Source organism: Pygoscelis adeliae, unplaced genomic scaffold, assembly GCF_000699105.1.
Source record: "Pygoscelis adeliae isolate BGI_AS28 unplaced genomic scaffold, ASM69910v1 Scaffold130, whole genome shotgun sequence".
In the NCBI taxonomy this organism is placed as follows: Eukaryota; Metazoa; Chordata; class Aves; order Sphenisciformes; family Spheniscidae; genus Pygoscelis; species Pygoscelis adeliae.
In genome coordinates, this window is record NW_008824031.1 from 4,909,093 (window position 1) to 4,932,465 (window position 23,373).

Below are 23,373 nucleotides of genomic sequence, written 5' to 3' on the forward strand. Positions count from 1 at the left end.
AGAAAAAGAAAAACATTGTATCAAAATTTAAAATTCAAAGAAAACAAACTGAACCATCAAATGGTTCTCTAGTTAGATTAACTGTTCAACTCCTGATTTAAGAAAAATTCTGAGCTATTAATTTATTAGTGTAGACTGGAATACTTTGGTAGAATACTTTGAAGTCAAAAGATTTTATGTTTTTATAAGTTAGTATCAAAAGTTATCCTTCAAAACTATGTCAGATAATGAGAAGTTCTACACAAAAGATTAGTTTAAGACGTTTCTTTTCTGCACATGCTCCTATCATTGCTGCCTAGACTTTTCTAATCAATTCTAGAATGACTACAATAGCAAAATTAAAAAAAAAAACAACAACCAACAAAAAACAAACAAACTATTGGGATAATCTCAACAGTGAGAGAAAAATATTCCCTTTCTTTGTCTCCTTTGCCTTTTATACAGTGAAAGTGTTAAAAAGGCACAAGAAGTTAAATATAGAAAGACTTTTATGACAAGAAATCCAAATCTACATACAAGCAAGTAGTACAAAATATCTTATTGCAACACCTTGACATCTGCCAGCTTTTCTTCTTTCTGCCAGTCCCACACAGAAAGCACATGGTCGTTTGAGTCATCCACGGAGCACAGGCTGCTTCCTCCATTCTGAGGCAAAACATGGAAAATATTAATGCATTCACCAACCAACATTAGAGACATAAATACACATTCAAAATAATTAAATACTTCTGTGTAAAGTGAAATATTTACAGTTTAACTGTTATATCTTTAGTTATCCCATAGATCTATAATAATTCATAGGATCATTGAAAAATGGGGCCAAAAAGGGATCTAGAAGAGGAACTCTTGCAAACTGTAGACAAAGTTTTTGTCAGGAATGAGGTAGGTATCTCTCTTTAAACATTCAGTGATGGAAACTCCCAAGGCAAACTACACGTCATTATCTATACTATTAAGAAAGCTTCTCCTGATAATTATACTGAGTCTCTTTCTTTGCAATTTAAACCAATTATTTCTTGTCAGATCTGCTATGGACACGGGGAACAATTTTACTCTTCATATAGGAATAATGGATCAAAATCAGGGAACGTAGTAAGAAATTAGAAAACAACTTATTCCTGACAGGTATCTTTTTTATAGTTATGTCTTCTCTCAGTCTTTCTAATCTTAATGACTCTAATTCCTTTAGTCTTTCTTCATGCATCATATTTCCTAGACTTTCTCCAGTCGGTACCTGTTTTTCTGATGTGTGAATCCAAAGATTGGATGAGGAACTCCAACTGAGACTCTACCTGAGCTGAGGGGATGATCGACATCTGTCTCACTAGTGATGGTCACTGCTGTACAATCATCAGATCTTTTTCCAGACAGCAGCTATCTGGAAGGTAGTTTTTGGACCATTTTTTCCAGTCTTTGGTGTTCATTCCTAGCTGTGTGTCTATGGTGGAATAAACCATCACGTAATGTCTAATTGCTTTCCAACCCATTCAAATATGATTTTTGTATCCTGTTGCTCCTGGCATCAGCTATGTTAGCTTTGACTGCAGATGAGCTTGCCGGAACAGACTGAGCCTGTGGTTACACAAGCACTCCCTTGGCAGCCATACTGGCACAAATAGTCCTTCCTCTGCCACCCATAGCACAGCCGCTTGTTGCTGCCTCTTGAGCTGAGCCACCGCAAAAGTCTGGGCTATCATAGAGTGAGCCTGTTTGGGGAACAGATCAACTTTTGGGGGAAAAGAAGACCCAAGCAAACTCTGCTTCATTTTTTTTTTTTATGTATGACGTTGCTTGGTTGTTTTCCTGATCAATCAGGCCCCTAATACACACCTCAGACACAGCTACAAAAACAACTGTGCCAAGGAAACTCAAGAGGTGGGACAGAGACAGGACTGAGTAGCCAGAGGGCTGTCTAAAATGAGATAAGCAGTACTGCTACGGGATGGGAAGTGATGCTCAAAACAGGCCAAGCTATGACTGTGAAATCACAGCATAAAGCAAACATATTAAACACTTGCTTTCTCCTGGCATCCGCCAATAGCGATCCTCCGTTATTAAGTACCTATTTCTTCCTCCAGGGAGATCTTTACAGACTATTTGATTGCTATTCCATTTTATTTATCCTTCAAAGCTGATCTTGAACTGCATTGGCTTTCACCTTTGTATTCTTTACCAGCTCTGCCAATTCCCTCCTCTCTCTTTTACTTTCTATAAAATATTGTCATCAATAGATTTCAAGTGTTTGTGGAAACTTTCACTGAAGTACGTTTTACCTATGTCCATACACATTTTACCTACCTTTACCACACACCATCTAGTCCTCTCCTTTTTAAAAATGCTGCCGAGACAACGAGACACCACCACATACACTGCTTAACGGATTCTGTTCTACACGGAGGGTTTCTAGACTTGTGCGTGTCAGGTTACATACTCATGTTTTTGTATGGGACTTGAATGCTGCCTATGTCATCTTTTTTTACCTCCCTGATAGACAAGAGTTCAAAGGATGGTGCCTAGAGGCTAACAACAGGCTTCTAATTCTTTACAATCCTTTATCCATACGCCTTTGCTGCTTTCAAGCAAAAGATTTTGATTCTCCTATGGGAGCTCCCATTTTTTAAATTCAAAATCAGTGGTATGGGCCGTTATAGGAGTCTTTCATCGGTCATCCTTAGGCACAGCATAGCGGGTTAAAAGGTGCGGAGAGGATAACTTATGCAGGGAGAAATGCAATGGGATAATTAAAGAGAAGAAGTAAGGATACTGAAACTTCAAGAACACAAGTACTTCTGCAACTACTTGTCCCTGAAGAAATTAATTGCATTTTATGGTACGCATAAGGTAGATCTCTGAGACTGCTGAGATATTGCTAACATAAACTGTTGGAAACAACTGGCTTGCAAGCTTTCCTCCTCTAAAGAGGAAGCTGAGAGAAAAGACAGCTTGGAAGTTTGATCAAGGAAGCTAAATTTGAAAGACTTCAAAGACTTGTTCAGCAAACATACTTAATTTGACTATTCATTTACTTTACTTACAGATTTAGAAAAAGCAATGCAAGTGACAGCTCGGTCAAAAAACCCCATTCCAATGACATGCAGTGTATTCAGAGTTACAGAATCCCAGACACGCACGTGTGGTGGCAATTGCTATAAAACAGACACAGAAATAATAGCTGAAACAATGGTGGCAAAAAAACCATCAGGATTTAAAAAAATGAGAATGCATCCAAAAAACATTTTAATACAATTTAAGGTATGAAAATTATCAGAACTTCTCTAGAGTCACCCATGTAAGCACAGATATACTACAAACGATTTGCTGATTACTGTGCCTTGAACCAATATCTGGGACTGACTATCCAGAGTGTAGAGCACGTCAGGTCTCACTGATCTTTTTAGTTCACTGAAGTAAACGGGCACCGAGACATCCTTCAATAAGTGAAAACTGGTGATGACCCTGCGACATGGGACCTACTGGTAGGTCCAAGATCATCAGTTCAAACTGCAGCAACTGATATAATTCTGGTCAACATCAAATAGCAAGTGCAAAAAAAAGATTAGGAATTTCTAAAATGTCATTAATTTCAGTGTCATAAAAATGGCCGTAGAAAAGAGTTGTACCGCTGTAATCAGAACTAACTTCCTTTTTGTACGTAAAATTCTAGGTATACGTAATGGCCCAAGACGAATTCCCTGTGAAAACCAGGTGGTTCCCCCTCCCTCCCCTCTATCTATGACTTCTGCACCACACAGACAGCCCCACGCAGGCTGAACCTGGTGGAGACAGAAATGCTTCTCAAATCCACTAGAGGGCAACCCCAGGAAGTACTTGCTGATTAAGTTTTATTTTAAAAATAGTTAGGAGTTTAACAAAGTATCTTCAACCTTTGCAGGAAACCAACAAAGGCTATGTTTTACTTCCTTTTTTAGGATGCTTTTTCAAATAAGGTGAAGATGTTTTATTACAGTATCAGCAAAAAAAAAAGAAAAAAAAAACACAACAGCCATCAGTCTTTCTTGCTAATAAGTAGTGACATTGCCCTTAAAAATAAATAAATCAAACCTCAGCATCTCAGTTATATAAATGGCTTTTATATAAGCTTACCTATATACCACACTCCCTTCAAGCATAGACACCACACCTTTAGATTTTATTTCACAAATATAATGGTAAGGAATTGTATTTATGAAGTTAAAAAAAATAAATACCAGAGATTTCTCCAACACACAATAAAAATTAATAGTTTGTTACTCAACTAAGTTATCTTTACATAAACCTTATATTGCATAACTGAGATTTTGTTTTCCTCATTTACTTAAAAGTAGTTAGCATATTGATAATCTGTTTTTATCGTAAAATTATTCTTTGACATCTACCAAAAATTTTGCAATAGTCTGGCTGTGACATCAGCTGCATACTCTGCTGAGTAACTTTTTCCTCATGCTTTCCTGCCTCTGCTTGTACCCATTCTTTCGCACTTGTCTTAGCTCTTTGGAGCAATGCTCATCTTACTCTGTTCAAATAAATTCCTAGCCTACAGCTAAGCTTTATGATAATACAGGTAACAACAGAGAGAAAAATATTCTTGCCTAGATGATGGCAAGAGTAAGAATTTATTTTTTTCAGCAAACAACCCAAAGCCATTCTTATTTGTACTTTGTTTTTGGTAGTTGTGGTCAGAAATGAAGTTGTATAGTGTACAATTTAATCTCTGCTGCTTCTCCTCCTTTTTCCCACATCCATCTGCCCTCTCTGGTCTCCTTTGTAGCCTCATCCTTCCATGACTCTTTTGAAGACCAGCTCCAAATTTACCTTCAGTCTGTGTAAGTAATGGAACCAGAAACCACTGACCAATCTTGATAACGGAACCAGGTAACTTTGATAGCGTGCAATAGGCACTCTCAAATTAAGTTTTGCTTGTGTTCAGTCCTAAAATGTAAGACCAATTTAACTGCAACATAAAAAGAATATAGCATGTATCTTCTTAATAACATATTCTTATGAAATATAAGCAACTACATGTCAGCAAAGGGGTCACTCACTTTTCCATCCTTGGATGTCCCTGCAACTTGACCTGTTGCTATAGTGATCCTATCAGGATGGACAGCCAGGCTAAAAAAGAAAAGAAAGAGAGGCCAAACTTAAAGCAATTTATTATCTATATCATCAAACTTTTACATGAGCTTGTAATAAATAGTCCTATTTTAGCCATGTAAAGCACACAGCATACATGTAAACATTTTGAAAATATAAAAGCAGAACGGACAAAACAATTTTCACGCTCTTTTATTCAGAAAACTCTTGTTCCCTTATGAACAAGGCAGTAATTTGCTTAAGTCGTAATACCTCAAAGCATGTACCAAACAAGCCCCAGTCCCACTCATGCTGGGATTCATCTCACCTATATTTAAATGATTGCAGTGTATAAGGAGTTTACAATTTGAGCTAGTTATCTGAGTTATCTCTAATCAGAGGTTGCAGAGATCTGGTCAGTACAGTCAATGCTGTCTAGTGACAATCCTCCAGAGCAAACAGATGTATCCACTCAAACATTGCTCTTCAGACTGTATTGACCAGCTATTCAGCAACTTTTATAGGCAGATACCAACTTCTCTCTAATACTTTTCAAAAGGTAAAAAAAGTCCTTTGGTAAGTAAGAACAGGATACAGAAATTAGGAATTTTGATTCTAAAATTAAAACTGAGATTTTTAAAACTGCGATCAATATTAACTAATGTCTCTAAGCAAAAGCAAGCTAAAATTTGTATCAAAGCCTGGTGTACAGTCTATTTTTTGCCCTAAATCCTCTCTTAATTCTTTTTTCACTGCAGCTGCTTTGCATACAGTTCTAGAGGCCAAGTGCCCTGCAAAATGAGCTGTGGCGATAACTCATTCAGCTTTATAATGCAGAAAGGTATCCTTTTTCCAATAAACCTGAAAGCTTTGAAATATCAAAAGAGTCAGAAATTTGAAAGAAAGAAATGAGATGGAACAGGTCCAGGTTAAAAAACCTCCTTGTAAAACAACTAGATTATACAAATAATTCAATTTTATGAAACATGCTCACAATGCACCCAGATTTGGTTATCAGGTCTGTTGTTGGCTCTCAGGGAGAACAGGTGTTTCATAATGCTTAATCTAAAGAAGGGATGTCAAACTCATTTCCTACATTAGGGCCCATCAGATAATCCAGATGCTCTTTTTCAGTTACATTCAGCAAGCAGACAGATACCATCAAGACAAACCATATGTTTATTTAGATTTCCATTTAAACAATACTGATATTTCCTGATACCTAGTATCCTCTAAGCTTGAACACAGCTAAATCACTTGGAAGCCCAAGCTGGCATGCCTGCGTGGCAGCAGACAAACCAGGCTGCTCAGGACTAGTTTACAGGGTATCTGCCGTGATGTAGACATGCCTGAAGACTACCAGGAAGATCGCAGAATGAGATTAAAACTGTTTCGTTGGTTAGATTGAGCCTAAAGGACCTGTATCTGGCACCCAGACCCAGGTGAAGATGAATAATTCAATCCTACTTAAAAAGGGGAAGGAGAAGAGTCTAAAGAAGAAGTTAATGTTAAATCATCCTAAAAACAGAGTCATGAAAATGAGTAGATCTACAGATTAAGTCAGATTTCTACTTTTCTTTATTTTCAATGTAAAAAGTATATTAGTTATGGAAAATAAATTTTCTTAAGTAAATAGAGGAGGAATTATTAGCAACTTGGAGAAACAAGCAGTAACTTGGAGACCATCAATACAGCAATTGCATACAGACACATCCAAACGAAGCAGCACAGCACATACAGCAGCACAGACTTCAAAGCAGGTTTCACAAGCAAATTCTGGCTCTGTTAGGGACATATTTGGATATCCTCAGGTCTGCGCCATCCCACCCTGACAGCAGTTGCTTTGTGTGCTGACTGGACAGAGCTATAACAGACATTTGACATTCTTACCATGACTACAGTCAGACCTTTATTTGTGCAAACGCATTGTCAGGCATAAGGACCCAACCTATACAAGACTTAGAGGTTAAATCACTTGAATTTTCAAAACTATATTAAAAGAACGAAACATTACCTCCCAAACACTGTTTTATGAAGAAAAAAGAAAGGTTATTAGGTGACTTACCACTTCACATCATCATTATGACCAGTGTAATGTCTCTGAAGTTGCTCTTCAACATTGAATAACACAACTACAGATGCGATGAAATATACAGTTTCGCCCGTTGGAAGAAGATAGAGATTACTGCGACAGTCCCGACCCCTATATCCATAGCTAGCATGTTGGTCAAGCTGCAATAACATTATCTACCAATGAAGAATGTTAAAAATAAGGAAAAACAAAATGGATTTTCTGCCCCTGTATTTCCTGAAGTCGGCATCTCTTGGCTTGAGCACAGCTTTATCACTCAACAGCCTTCAGAACTCCCTCCCTTACTACAGTAAAGAGAGCTAAAGCGTTTTGCAGACTTAGAGTTACTGAAAACCTACACATCCTACAGAAAATACATGGTAAAGAATACAGGAATTTGTAGACATACTATCCCTTTAGTATCCTCTGGAATTTGCTAAATGCCAGACTAAGGCAATATTAATTTTGTCCCAAGTGTATCTACTATTTATACTGGTTGACTAATTAAAATAAAAATTTAGACTTGATGGAAATGCTAATAAGTCATTCAGTACATCTCCCTGCATGACATTAGGGCTGACTGCATTATCCTGTGTGCAGGTTGATTGATTTCATTATTCTGGGCATTACCAGCCAGATGGATATAAAACCGTAAAAGGGTTACATCATCCGTTCCAATTTATTTTTGTAGTATTTAAAAGGCGGTGGCCCAGATTCTGATGCTAGTCCTATCAACGCTAATCTAAAATTAATCCAATGAAATAACTGGAATTAATCCAGAAATAATCTCATTTAGACCGAATGTTAATTCAGCCAAATTACGTAGTTTTATTCTTCTGAAGAGTCATTAGGGACTACAACTATTCTGGCTTTCCTTTTTTATGGGAACAGAGAGAAACAGCACTAGCAGAATCTTGGCAAAACAGAAGTACGTACTAATTCAGTCAATATGGGGAAACTGGCTGCAATAAATATATGAAGAGGTACTGGAACCCCAATTATAAGATATTAAAAAGATACTTGTGCACTATTCTCTAGGGTCAATGATAAGTCAGTCAAACTAAAATACTCACGTTAACATTATCCAAGAAGTAAGTACGATAGTTATCTTACTTCTAAAATGGGAATTGAAATAACAGCTTGCTAATTTTTTCTAATAAATGCAATAGAAGTAGTGCTGCATACCCAACCTTCAAAATGTGCATTCAAAAATACAGCGTTTGGACTCCCAAATTGAAATATTTCAGCTGAAGTTCCTTCCAGTTTGAGATATTCAAATTTGAAGACATGTAAACAACCAGTATCTTCAAATTACAAAGTATTTACTATCAATCTTGAATGTGTCTGTAAAGGTTAGAGTTACTACTCCAGATTGCAGGACAATGCTTTATTTGTTTAAATTTATTTTTCTCTATAAGGCCAGATACCATTACCAACTGAAGCCAACACAAAATTTCCCTAGTTCAACAATATATAATCAAGTTTATAATGAACTAACAGTTGAAGTTAGCGTAAGGAATCAAACTTTAAAAAAAAAAGTGAAGTAAAAACATTATACAGACATTCATAAGGAACAAGTCTCTGTGCATAAAAATAGCTATTAAATGGGAAAGATTACATTCTTTAGGGAAAATCTCCTTTCTTTATTCTTCCTGAGAGGAACAATGCTGCATTCAACACTCTGCATGATTGCTGTTGTCAAACACTCAGTTTCTTTCTATCAGCCTTTTTTCTCAGATGTAAACTCCTGGGGTCGATCTCTCCTTCTCCTCACTGTTTCCCACACTCAGATTCGTTGGCTTCAACTTGGATTTGGTGAGTTGGCACTTCAGGGAATGTTATCTTGACCTTTTCTTTTCATTTGGCCTGCAGCTTTTGTTTCAAATCTCCTGCTTGCCAAGTGAGCTGGTCTCAAACGGATCCGTGTGGACCACCGCTCCCGCCCCGATGTCCCCAGTGCTGATTTCTCACTTGGATTTTACCACCTCTGCTCCAGCCCTCCCCCACACTTCATCACTCAGCATTTTTGTTTCTTCATGTCTGAATATATCTGATGTGGTCTGACCCTTTTTCGGCTTACCCAGATACCTGCTAACGTGACTGTAAAACCCCTTTAGGGTTCAGGTATGCCCTGAAATCTACACACATTAGATTTTCTTCCTTCTGCTTCTCACCATAGTCTGCTCTGCCCTTTCCATTTGTCCGTCTCACCTCCAATCTAGCCCCGTTCTTACATTATAAAGCATTGCTGGCTGTAATCCCACAGCCAGGCTGATTTGCCCACTACAAAGATGTTTTCTCCTACTCCAGTCCTGTTACCCTCCAAGCAAACAGCTCAGCTTCTCCAACTTAACTGGAACGAATGCCTGCAATATAGGTTGGTTTTCTGCTGTCTTCGTCTTGCTCCTTAAATTATTTATGCTCCTGTCCGCAGCTTTTCTTCTCATCATTATAGTCTGTAAATTGGGCATTATCTTTTTTTTTTTTTTTTTTTTTTTTAAAAGAAGTCTTTTATATACCTAGTCACTGGTGTAACTTTTAAGTACGGATATCATGAATAGGGTTTAACTGCAAAGAAATTGAAATCTGAAAAAGTTAGCACAGTATTTTTTGAAAAAATATGCATCCTCCTCAGTAACCATTTAGGATTAGTTAGATCATTTTATTAATTCATACCTTTTCTAGTCATAGACAACCTTTGTATATACTGCTGGGTATAGACACACACCTGGAAGGACATATGAATATTCAAACTAAAAATAATACTCCATCTGGCAAATATTCAGTCATTTAAGTAAGCTTAAGTGAGAAACTAATGGGACTGAAATCATGACCTACTCTAATTATAAATTTCTTATAATAATCTGAAATATTAACTTCAGCTTCCATCTACATACTCTAATGACTATCTGTTTTGTTTTGTGGTTGGGCTGTTTTGTTGTTTCAGCAAGCATCCTAACACTTTCTCCCGTATCATCCTTAGGCCCCTTAAGCAAGGGGCACCTTACAAGTTTAAAAAGACATCATTCAATTCTGTTGTGATATATGGTGAGAGTCTGTACAACAATTAGATGGTAAAATGCTGCAAGCAGTATTTACCACTCTAATCTCAGCTGTTTTCATTAATTTTGCAGATTTTTTTTTTTTTAACTCATCTTCAGTTATTTCTGCGTGCATTATCTATGCAGTTCCAGCAGAGTAGGGTAGAACCCACAGGCTCAGCTGCAATAGGAATAATAAGAATGGTTACTAAATCTGTCATTAATCTCTTGTGAATACAACGGGACTTTTGGAAAGTCTCTGTGTGCATTCTGAAACCACATGCAGTTCTATTTATACAACTTTGAAAAAGACTATTTGCAGCCTGTCTTCTTTTTTATGAAGACAAAGCAACTTCTTATTTGCACTGTTTGGGACAAAAAAAAAAAAGTATTTTGCTTAAAATAGAAAACCTTATGAAGACTTCATATCTCTAAAGATAGTGGATATTACAAACAGACTCAGATCTTGTTGTGTTTATATTTTATCTTGAACCATCTATTACGTATACTAAGATTTTACAAAAATGAAATGTAATTTCCTTTTTCAATAAAGAATGTATTTTCTCATTATATTTAAAAGTGAAATGCGAAAATTTCCATATGTAATGTAACACTGATTTCTTTCAAGTTAGAATTCTGCAATTATGTCCACTCATAGAAGTCAGTGGAAAATTCTGTCTGTTCAGTATTTACAGTGCTTAAACACAGTTTAAAATCTAAATTCAAACATTATTTTATATACGATATCTTATGAATTTTATTGCTAAGCACCTATAAGTTGCAACACGCTATTCAATTCAGGGCTTATTCAAGCACTGAAGTTGATTATAGCATCCTCTAAAGGACAATGGTGCACATTTTATAAAACAGTTTAAAACGATAAATTACTGCTGAGAATCAGCAGAAAAACCTGAGCTTGTTTTATGCATACTAGAATTAATAATCACGTCTCACTACATTCTTACAATATGCCTAGTTTAATCTTCAGCTAATTAGCAAGCTTCAGACTTAACCTTCAGGCAACATTTAAGCAAAATCTTTCTTAAGCTGCCACCCTGTACTTCACAAGGTGCAGAAAAACAGCCTCAAGATATTAACACCTATTTGAATGGAATGGTGCTTCACTAATGAAACGAACCCTATCAATACAGATCTTAATTTTGCTGTACTTGAGCTAGAAAAATTATTTAAAACAGATCATTAAGAAATGATTGATTTCCAGTAGTCCTCTAGCACAGAAAGGATACACCCATTCCAGTTTAAGCCTCTTGGCTGGTAGTTCTACTTTTGCTTCCAAATTGTAAGATTCCACTTGCTCTTTGGGCATGTACATGGTAACAGGACGTCCACGAAGAAACATTTTTACGTATCCTTCCTCTACAAAAGGTCAGAAATGTTTAGTGTTACACAAAAAAAACCATCAGTGGAGAACTCCAGTGCTCCTCCATCCCTTCCCACTTAAGCTTGGTGCGTTACAATTACAGAATGACATGCAATCTCAAACTTAGAAATTAAGCGGGGGGGATGGGGGGGTTCCTAAATCATAATCACTAAGCAGAATTTTTTTTAAACATACAAAGTCCCTTTTTCCTCTAAATATTTTGAGCAGCAGAAATAGAACTAAACAATGTCATGAAGAACTACAAAACTGAAAGGACTGAAATCAAAACTTTTTTTTGTGAAAAATAATGTTACAATATTATGGCTTTTTAAATATTAAAAATGAAGGGGAAAACAAAGATTACAATTAACGCAGAAATGCCACTTAAAATCGATTTTATTTTTTAATCAATATTTACAGTGGAGCATCAGCATCTAAAGTATTTTCCAACACTCAGTCACATTCTTTGCATCTCAGTGTAAAGATATGCTTTACACCTGATACAGTGTTAGAGATACATTCGAAATAAGGAACAAAAACAATTAGTAAAAGGAATCATGCTGATGTACATGCAGAAAAGATATGTGCTTTATGAATTACTAAACATTGAAAAAGGAATGACAACACTGACAGTACATTAAAAGAAAGGAAAATGACATACAGGAGAGAAGCTACAAAAACTGAATTGGCTGACAGAAGTAAACATTTCTAGAAGAAAATACTAAAAGTAATGTGTTGAACTGGTAAGAAATATTTTTGGGGGAAAGAAGAGGGATTAATAACAGATCTGGAAGTACTGACTTGGGGACTTCATGGGGCTTATAAAACTAGGAGATCTGGGAAATGCCATGAAGGTCTGACTAGGACTTTTGGGAACTGGCAAGGCCAAAGTGGGTGTCCTGTGAACTTCTGGTGAAGTTTGTCCAGATTCAGAACGTGCTGGCTCTTGCTGCTCCATCGGCAGATCAAGGGGTTCAGCCTTGTTCTCATGCGAATCAAGCAGTTTTGGAGTCAGTGACATCTGTAGAGTTACTAGACAGAATAATCATGGGCACAGAGGAAATGGAAGGGCAGAAGTAACAAAATCATGTAAATGAAAAAAAATTATACCATTTAGGACTGTTAAAATTATGCTATGAATTGTTAAGTATCATTACAACTATACCATTATTTTTTTAATTTGAAAACTAAGGCTTTATTTTAATTGGAAATATGCATATGGTACAAATCCTGACTAAATGAATAAAAATTATCGGTTGAACAAATAAACATCATAGCTATGCTGTATTACCTAAATATACGTGTATTTTGCCTTTAGACTAATTCATTTGGGAAAGAGGTCTACCTGATCTGCCACAGTAAAGTTACAGCTAGGGCTCTCTAAAATCCCTTCATTTATAGAATTCATACATACAATGAAAGCAACAGAAAACAGAATGCTAAAAAGAAGCAATAATAATGGTGAAATAATGGTGACAGATGGTTGGAGCTTAAGATGCCTGTTAAAATGCTAGAATACTGGAACTGTTTTTTAAAATCTACTCCAATAGATCTGTATTGGAAAATAAACTATAGAGGGTAGAGCATGAAATAGCAGAGCATTACAGCACTATTTGTATGCGCATGCAGCATCTATTTAATGAGCTTGAAACACATGCCAATACTACTGATACTGGTGCACTGGAAGTCAATAGATTTTCAGCAGTGACAACCCCTGACTGAGCTTATCAAAGGCTGGGAATGAATGAAAGTTTAATTCACTGAACTGCTTTTCTCACCTGAAACTTATGGGACTCATAAAACTTGCATTTAGCCATCTGCAGTGGAAGTATTTGACCTAGTCACTCAAACCTCCTTTTTAGAGTAAATAGGGAGAAACAGGTACTTTTGGACAAATTAATCACATGTTAAGGCAGACGTCCAAAAGCAAGTATAGTAAATTATACCAAGCATATTATACGAAGTGGATAAATCACGCCTTCAGAATGCCTCTCAACTATAAAGAGGAACTGAGGATGACTAGGTCAGGCACAGAAATCCATACTGTGTATTTATTTCTAACTTTTGGTAATATTAATTCCATCTGTACTGATTTTCATTAGTAATCCAAACATATTCTCTACATAACCAATCTACAGCCCTATCCTCGTATTTTTCATAACTAAGTTTTTAAGACAGCAGAGTTCTAAATATGAAGATATAGATGTAAAGACAGACAATCATCAAGCTACAAAGACAGACCAATGGTGAAACTGTTAGACAAATGTATCTTTTACATCTGCAATTTTGTACATTTGAAATTGTTGTTGAAAATAACTGTAAAAATTAACAGTTACTGAACTGAACTAAGAAGGCACGTGAATGCCAGTAGGATCTGCAAAGGAGACCACTACTGATTGCAGGCATAAAATTGTACAAAGAATACACAGAGGTAGAGACTCTAAAAGACTTTGCCTTGAGAACAAACATCCTTTGCTTTGTGAAATTTTAGATTCATTGCAAAGCTGAAAGATGCTGATTAGTGGAAAAACTGTTAGGATTTAGCTATCTCTAAAAAGCAAGACAAATCTGTGATTATATCACAGACATAAACATGCATCAAAAATGTGCATATTTACACTACAGTTTAGCTAAAGCTTTAGAAAACAATATGGTATGTTTACCAAATGTAACTCTGCTTTATGACATTGAGCAAAAAGCACTGAGAAATTAGCTGGAGGCCTTGGTCTGTTTATTCAACATTCAGAAAAATCTACAGTCTAGTCAGTAAGAAAAAGCAAGGGGAAACCCAAGGCTTCTATAATCATGTTAGGCTAACAGCAAAACAGCCAACAAAGGGGCAAATTCTATATCAATTTCAGCAAAAGTGCAGAACACCATTTCAAACACAGTGAACATCCACATGTTGCCATATAGCTCTCTCAACATATTTTTTCTAATTCAAATTCTTCTGAAAAATTCCACAGGAATCTAAATTATAACCCATTATTATTATTAAAGTGCACCTGAGGGTTATAATTCAGTAGACTGGATAATAGATGGTATAATATTTTTGTTTCATTCAAAAGAACTAGGAAAGTTTTAACATTGCAAAATGCGCGCAAGTTAGAAAATAGCTGTTTATACATTGAGCTTTTATCCCACCAGTACCATTTTGCTTCGAGAGCTATGAGGTTTTGGAAGTGAAGCCTACCTTTGCAGTGTGTCACACGGCGCTTCCCTTGTGATTACAGAGACAGAGACAGAAGGGCTAGATAAAGATGTGTTTGAATACAATAAACTCACTAAATACCTGCTCTACCCGCTGTCCAGTCGTATTCTGCTGGAGGCTAACCTGGTGCTGGACAAAACACTGAGCCATACTCCATGCCATACCTTGGGTAATTACAGTTGAAACCCTTTTCCTCCAGCTAGGGGCTCTGTTTAGTTCTTCTATCGTTAAAATACTAGTTTAAGCTCCATTATGCAACTCTATGCTTAAAGTAAGTACAATACCAAGTATAACTTTCCTAAAAAAAAGAAAAGGTAAAAGTAGTGTCACATCTGTTTAATTACTGATCTTTATCTACAGGGAAAGTGTCAGAAGAAAAATTATTCCAAATACCTTTGCTTACATGGTGCAAGGGAAGGAGAAATGTTACACAAGAAAAGTATATTCTGTGCGAATCAGAAGTTTACTTTTTCTAAACCAACAGTTTTCGTGAAAGGGACATGAACTGTGATTGTATTGCCACAAAATACTTAAGCGCTTAGTTAGTTTTATATATTATTGAGTTAAAAATCAATTACACTAAACCCTGAAGCATGGCTTAAGAGCTTTACTGGATGCTGATCAATCAGCTCAGTAAACAAAAGATTTTCTACCTTTTCAGATGAATGTATGATTATTGTTACGGAACTGCAGACACAAAGAATATGATACACCTGATAAATCAACAGGTTTTTTCCCCTTCCTTATTTCATTAAAAGAAAGCTTTTATTTTAGTTGTCCTTGGTTTTTCAGAACAAAAATAACTGTCATGTATACTATTCCGCTTTGTATTTTTATTGAGATTGTTCAAAAGTTTGTAACTGTCTTATGACGAGGACAAATTCTGCTTTCACTTATACCTACTATTTCACTTTCAAAATCTTTTTACAGGGATAATACATAAGTAGGAAAAAATTAAAGTGATTTTCAAATTAAAGATGGACTTTCAAAACTGTAGTAACAAAACACCTTTTTTATTTGTAATTTGACAAATTTTATTACAAGGCATTGGGACAGATGTGGCGTTCTTTAACAGTAATTGAGGGCTCCCTTTTATGACTAAATTAACATGACAGCATCATAGCTGGAACTTGGCATATGCTTTAATCATCAAAACCTTAATACTGCTTTGAAAGGGAAGACGTATTTGGGGTAAGAAGACACAGCCTTTTTCTTCTTTGTCTTCTTACAAAGAATCCTAACTGTAAAATAAACCTATTGGGCCAATAAAACCTGGAGCAAACTGATCAACTTTTTTTAAAAATATGTCATCAGTAGCCTGTAAGTATCATATTTAGATTCTCAATACCAGTTCCTAGGCATCCACAGGGAAGGAAAAAAAAAAAAAAAAATCTATTATGTTATCACAGTTGTTATCTGCTTAAAAATTTTAAAAGTTCCTACCTGCACTGAACATTGGTTCCTTGGGTTTGCTGTGAAAATAATGAAGAAATTTCTATTTTAAAAAGCACACACATACAGTCTGCACATGTAAAGATATCAATATAATATAAAATTAAAAATATAAAAGATATAAAATATTTTTGTGTGTGTACATATAAACAAAAATACTTTTTCAATTCAATTATTTACAAGGTAAATCCCCAGGCAGACACAATTAAAACCAGCATATATTGTGGCTCCTTAATGGCAGGTGTTAAACTCTTACATTCAATTCTCCTTACATTCTCAAAACTATAGATTTTCCTCTACTAACTACGAGATCCTCTTCCCTTGCAGAGTTAGTCCAGTTACAGGAGGACACAGAAACTGATCATGAGTAGCTGCATCAGTTTTGGTTTCCAGTCAATGAGATTTGTTACTCCAAAGCAGTTTACAACCATAACAAAAAGCTAGGAGTATATCCTTAATTACAAAAATCTCCCTGCATATGTGGAGCGGGGGGGGCTACTGTATCAGTGCATGTGTGGGTGTTCGCTTACTTCATAGCTTTGTTCTCTCTGGATTTAAGGAGCAAACCAAAGTTTGAATCCTGCTTTTCCGAAGAGTTTACAAAAAAATGGAACTGCCCAATCGTTTCTTGGTGAATAACAGTACTTGGTAAAACCCAGAAAGCACATATCCATCATGATTAAAACGTCTTCTCCTTCTCACTGCACTGCTGCCTGGAAGACAGCCTGAAATCGGTTTGCCTTTTTGTCTTGAGAAAGTATTTGGCAAAACTTGAGGGGAAAATACACAAAGCGTGTGGAGAAGAAAGAGGCAGAAAAACTGAGGAGCTCTCTGGATACTACTACCCTGGCCAGACAGAAGGAATCTTTTTCAAGAAATGCCAGTCATTTGTTTTCTTTGTCCTTTGCCCCTGTATAATTAGGCTTGAGGGTGTTGTTTCTGATGAAGCATGAAAGGGACACAAAGCTATATTATGCAGTTATTTTTCCTACCAGTTCCATTTTCTTTCTATCCAGTAAAATTTTTGAAATATCAGATTATTGTTATATGTTTCTTAGGGTGATCCCAAAAGGATCCTATCATTTTGACGGAGAAATGCTGAAGCATGAAGTATCCCTAGAGCTGTGATGCCATCTCCACATCCATTCCTAGACTGCAGTGGGCAGATAAAGAGAAACCAAAAAAGAAACAAAACTGGGCTGGATTTTTGCACACAATTTTTTCTAAACATAAAAGATTCTCTCTCTTTCTACAATAGAAGAAGTAGCAAATAATTTTACAGTATTTTTCCTTTTGCCTTGATTTGACAGTTATATTAAGAATAATACATTTACTTAATGATAAAAACAAAACAAAAAACAAAACAATTCTACTGATCTTACCCATGGATTTAGCAACTTTTCGTAATATCAGCCTTGGTATTAACCATGCATCATTATTCATGCTTCAAGCTGGTGTACACAGCCAATCTCATCTATATAAATAGCATGATGTGTTGCCATTGTTAACACTAAGATTAACATTTTCTTTTATGAATGAAGATATTTTTAGAAAATAAAAACTTTATGGGATGGAGCACTAGTCACAAATGCTGCCATATTGGAGACAAAAGAGTCCCTCGTTCTGAACAGACCGTGCTGACTTACTCAAGCTAATCAAGCTAATGTGAAAGGCTGATTCATGACAGTAATAAAGCAAATCATGTGTACTTTCGAATAATACAAACCCTAACCACACACACAGCTCAGAGCTCTGACTACCCTTTTCCTTTTTCCTGAACTTGAGTCACTTCCTACTTATCTAACCCTTAGGAAGGCTTACCCCTGGCTCATAGCCATAGGGAGTTAGGACACCTCAAGTAGCATGGGAGATTATGGTCATCTCCTTATTCCTTATGCTTAAAGCTTCTGAAAGTAGCTTTCTATAGCATTATGTTTTTGCGTAACAGCCTACAATTCTATATACTTCAAAAACCAATAATTTCACGATGGCCTTTTTAGATTTCTGGCATGCATTCTGCTTTAAGCTTCATCTACAGACCAGACATAGAATCACAGACTATCTCAAGTTGGAAGGGACCCATAAGGATCAATGATACAAATAATAAGGCTGTGAGTAGACAGTTAAGTAACACCCTCTTCCTCACTCTTTTGCACATACAGTTAGCTTTAGGAGGACAGCCTTAGCCCCCAGCGTACAGAATCACGCTCATTTTTCTTCTAGTCCCATGACTCTTGCTATATATTTTGCACAGTGGCCCAGCTTCAACAGGAAGCATGAGGCAAGTCTTTAGCCAGCCTCTTGGACAGGGTAAGGACACTGGAGGTTCAAGGAGGCAAGAGCTGTGGTGCTGAACACCCTCAGGCTGCATGTGACAGAAATCAGGGAAAACTCTCTAACCAGACAATGATTGTTCTCATAGCGACACCAACATCGCTAGCTCCAGCTAAGGCAATCTAACACACACTCTCGATTAGTTCCTTGGGATACTCGAACATTATCCAAGCATTGCATCACTTGTGTGCTGGACCTCCTCCCTGAGTGCAAAGTAAGTGATTTCTGATCAATGCTGTTCCTCAACCCTTTGTGGCCTAACAACTGCAGAATGACATAACCATTGGGTTTCTGTTAGAATAGTATGAAAAAATTAAAAATGCATCTCAAGTACCGTGATCAGCTTTAGAGCAGAAACAAAACAATTTTACAGATAACCATTAGTTATGTCACAATGTTTTTATTTCTCAGCTATTTTGGAATCAACTTTTCAAGTGTACAGCACCTCTAACATAGCTGCTAGAAGTCATACCTTTCCTTAATTTAAATGAACAACCTATTAATATTCTCACCTTATTTCTTTAGTAGTTTTAACATATAGCTAATTTCAGACAATTATCACCTTATGCTCATAGCAGGAACTCAGGGATATCTTCAAACACCAGATTTTGCAAAGCACTGTATTTAGATTTTGACAGGTATACCACTGCACAACACACACGGAATTCACCTTCTGGGGACTTATCTAATGAAGTTTTTTGTACAAGATAAAATACACAGAGAAAGGACACTGCAGGATGGATCATCATATGTTTGTTGAAACTTTTTTTTAAAACTACAGTGAATGGGAAAAGTAATGACGTGACCATTGGTAGGTGAAATATTCCTGTTCATATTCCAGAAACAAGGCTACCCATCTAATTACAGAAACTTAACTTTTTAACAAAAAGTTTCTGTAAGAAATTTGTTTTATGTAAGATTTTTTTTTTAAATCAATGATGCGACAACATAAGGGCTGTTGCTATAATTTGATACATGCAATAGAGTAGGAAGTTATACAGAATAAAAAGTAAAATATCAGCCTTAGAAAAACTCATCAGCTTCAAGAGATCAATACAGAAAACAGCAGCTCCTGAGGCAATGTAGCTGCATGAAGTTATGCACTATGGCAACACTTCACAGCATTTCCAGCTTGAATTTCCAGCTTAAACTAAGAGCAAACTTTTACCTTCTCAGCAGTCCCTTCACTGGGTATTTTTTGCTTAATTTTGCCTTTTAAAACTTTCAAGCTCACTTGTCCCTAAGAGTGTTGATATTTGGGGTTCTCCTTCAGCAGTATTCTATAAGATGTTTCAAGGTATACATTCCTTGTGCTAGAAGGATCTGAGGTGTTCAGTCACAATTTTGTCCAAGTCTGCACATGCAGAAAGAGACATGGCTCCTAAGTAATCCAATAAAATATTGATTTCCCTCTCAAAAGTAGCATTTATTTATGGATTGCTTAAAGAGTTAATTGCTACAGTAACTTTTTTTTGCAATTATATTTCAGTCTTTTAGGAAATTTAAAGTACAAAAATCTTATAAACAAAACCACATCTATTCCGTTATCTGTTGTTTATAATTATTTTACAAAAAATTTAAGAAAAAAAAAAATCATATGCTGAGATAAAGTCAAATTTCCATAAGTACCAGAAGGCCCACTCCTGCAGAATTCTGTTGGCTTATAAAAACCTCATTAGATGCACAATGCCAAGAAGATTTTAGACTGGCTAAATTTTTAGTTTGTGTAAATATTACAATTTTATAACCTTTTCTCTGATGGTATTCTTAATTTTTTCACTATTCCCATAATTTGCTAAGCCTTTCAGAAGTTTCATAAACTTTGCACACTTGCTGTCTTGCTTCATAGCTGAAAACATAAGCCAGAAAACAAACCATTAATAATGTAATCACTCATATTTAGGCTGTCCATTAGCACACAACAACCTCAGTTACCCCTTTCATCAAGCGAAGATGCTGAAGGGATGAAAAAGAAGGGATGTTTTGTGCTAGACCGTTGGCTCATGAGCAGCCAAATGACTCCTGTGACGGCACTGATGCCCAGACAGAGCAGGTAAATTATGTTATTACGTGGTCTTCATTAACATTGTGTTTCTATGGTCACATCATCTGTGAGATGGTGAAACAGTACCATCAACACCACTTTTTGCACAGGGAACTGGAACAGGACAGGTCAAGTGAAATGGCTAAGACTAAAACCTGTCTAGGAAATACAGGAAAGAACCAGTTGAGCAATACAGTGACTTTGCCACCACCATCAATGAATCAGCTAATTATTCAAGACCATCCTGAATCTGAAACCCCTGGACAAGACGTTCTCTTTTCCTTCTACTGTCAGCCATACAGAGAAGCATCGTCAGAGATACAGAGAGACAAGCATCACTTTAATCCGCTTTGTACTGGATAGCACTTGCATGTAAGCCTCCTCTTCCATTTCTCATTAATCTGACACCCTCAGACTGAGACAGTCCAGAGACTGGCTGGGCATCAGTCTACATGTGGGAGGTGGTGAGTGATTGCCCTTCCATCACTTGTTTTGTTTGTTCTTCCTCTTTCCTTCACTTATTAAACTGCCTTTATTATGACCTATGAGTTTTCTCAGTTTTGCTCTTTCTATTCTCTTCCCCCATCCTGCTGGGGGAGAGGGAATGAGTGGCTGTGTGGCGCTTAGCTGCCAGCTGGGGTAAACGCACCACAACCAGGAACTTGAAGAAGTACCTGCCAGGAACTTGAAGACCAAGGGAAACCGCTAAGATAATAGAAAAGGCATGTTTAATAATTATGAACGGTTTTGGGCAACTCAAGGTTCTCACATTGTTCATGGTCTGGAAATAAGGCAAATAAATTCCATGTAAATTTGAAAAACTTAAAATGTTTAAAAAGATATTTTTGTTCAACTGTTGGAGCTTTTAAAAAAAGCTTCCAATATTTGCTAAACTAAAGAAACTAATTTCATTGTTAGGGTGGTAGGCAGAGAAACGAGATAGATATTTAGATAACATTACCTTTCACTGTTCTTTTTACCACTAGATGAACTGCTGGTGGATCCAGTGCGGTTGCGACTCCCTTTGGAATCTCCATAGCTTTCCCTCCGACCGCCTGGGGACACACGCTCAGCTGAACTGGTTCTCTTAACGGTGCTAATAAAAAAGGAGCAAGTTTTACAGTGGCACTTGTAAAAGCACATCTCTCTATGACAAATATTTTTGAGAAATGTATCAAGTAGAACATTGACCCTAAAAATAACTACAACTTTGTTTTTAATCATAACTTGATTTGTTAAAGAGCCTACATAAGAGTTTTGCTGAGTACCTGGTGCAACAAACATACTGCTTTTTCCGTAATTATAAAATAGAAGAGGGACTAAACCAATATCATAGAGTAAGTTGCAATATCTGTTTTCCAGGACACATTTCAAATCTCTGACTACCACTCCACACTTCTGGACTTTTGGAATCTCTTAATAAGAATTGAAAGATTTAAAGAGAAAGCATATTACCTGACACCTCCATCGACACTACAGAAAATACCAAAAGTAGGTCAAAATTTGAGCACCAGCAAGCTAACTTTGCATCTTCATTCAGTATCCATTATTCTGTGGTTCAAAGCTAGTTTTAACACACCCCAAAGTGCAACTGAAGGTGAGCTAACCTGCATTTTTTCATTAGCTTGTCAAAAATGTATGCTTCCTACTTACATGTATGAAGAGATCAGATTCCCCACATCCCCTGACAAGGGGTTTCTCAAAGGCTTAAAGATTGTCTTACTCTCTCTCTCTTCATCCTTCCTGCCAAGATAGCTATCAGGGAGCTCTTGTATGACTTTATGGCACCCCTTAGACACCCAGCTCTCTCTGATGGAAAAATGTGAGCCAAAACACAAGCGGTATTACTTAGTAAGTTAAGAGAAGCCCACTCAGAGCTTGCACCTAATGGGAGACAAATTATTGTGGATATTTGTTAGTCCAAAGCACTTCTCCATAAAGCAGTGCTTCCTAGCAGGAGAGGGAACAGCTAAGGGCGAGGCTCCAAGCTGGGCGATGCTTTTCACTTTGCTGCACTCCCGGACCGAGGCAGGAATCTCCCCCAAGGCAGCAGCTGAACAACAGGACTCGGTGTCAGGGTCTTATTTCCCCCCACCCCTGTCCTGTTCTGTTTTCTCCCCTCCAAAGAGCAGAATGGAAATGTCCCCTTTACCCATAACATCCCCATAACTAAATGACCACCTTCAGCAGCTTTCTCACCCTGGAAGCCATGGACACCAAATGATTGCTTTCAAGCTCACACCCCTCAACCCAAATCTCAACCACAAGCTCCCTCCCTCTGTGAAAACTTCAGTTCTTTCTGTTCTTGCTCCTTCAAGGCCCAGTCTCATCCCAGTTGCCCCTTTTACCATCCCCAGCCAGCTCCCCCTCAACCTCCGTACACCCACAGGGACGCTTTGCTTACCATAAAGCTCATCTCAAGCATCCTTGAGGACTATTCCAAACCTCCCCATCAGCCCCTAACAACTATCCCTACCCTGTTATCTCAGTCAGCTCCTCAGGCTCTGTCCCACTTTGTGTGTGGTGTAAGACAGACAGGCATTGGCTCTTCATAACTAAAGGAAACGAGACAGACTTTTCTGTCTGGTCAAAAAATATTCAGCTTATCAACTGCACACCATCATTCATACTTTTTTTTTTTTTAAATATATTCCTGCTCCCTCATGTCTTTTTACCAGCAAGGAGGGGAATGTTTCAACACCTCAGCTGAGGCTCAGTTACAGAAACGATGGGGACAACTGAACTGGAGCCTTTCTGCAAAGCAAC

General features: G+C 37.0%; 1 protein-coding gene across 7 annotated transcripts in view; it reads right to left on the reverse strand.

The window, feature by feature from the left end:
- Positions 1-23,373, reverse strand: part of EML1 (echinoderm microtubule associated protein like 1) — a 131,166-nt gene that overhangs the window by 20,557 nt on the left and 87,236 nt on the right. For 4 of the 7 annotated variants that reach the window (XM_009328174.1, XM_009328167.1, XM_009328159.1 and 1 more), the window contains 8 exons: positions 21,569-21,703; positions 16,221-16,249; positions 14,760-14,786; positions 11,433-11,562; positions 7,139-7,288; positions 5,043-5,112; positions 3,036-3,146; positions 550-645 (listed from right to left, as the gene is read on the reverse strand). In XM_009328174.1, the coding sequence (XP_009326449.1) occupies positions 550-645; positions 3,036-3,146; positions 5,043-5,112; positions 7,139-7,288; positions 11,433-11,562; positions 14,760-14,786; positions 16,221-16,249; positions 21,569-21,703 (748 nt within the window). The remainder of the gene's footprint in view (positions 1-549; positions 646-3,035; positions 3,147-5,042; positions 5,113-7,138; positions 7,289-11,432; positions 11,563-14,759; positions 14,787-16,220; positions 16,250-21,568; positions 21,704-23,373) is intronic. The other 3 variants (XM_009328181.1, XM_009328189.1, XM_009328152.1) reach the window with 1 other exon arrangement.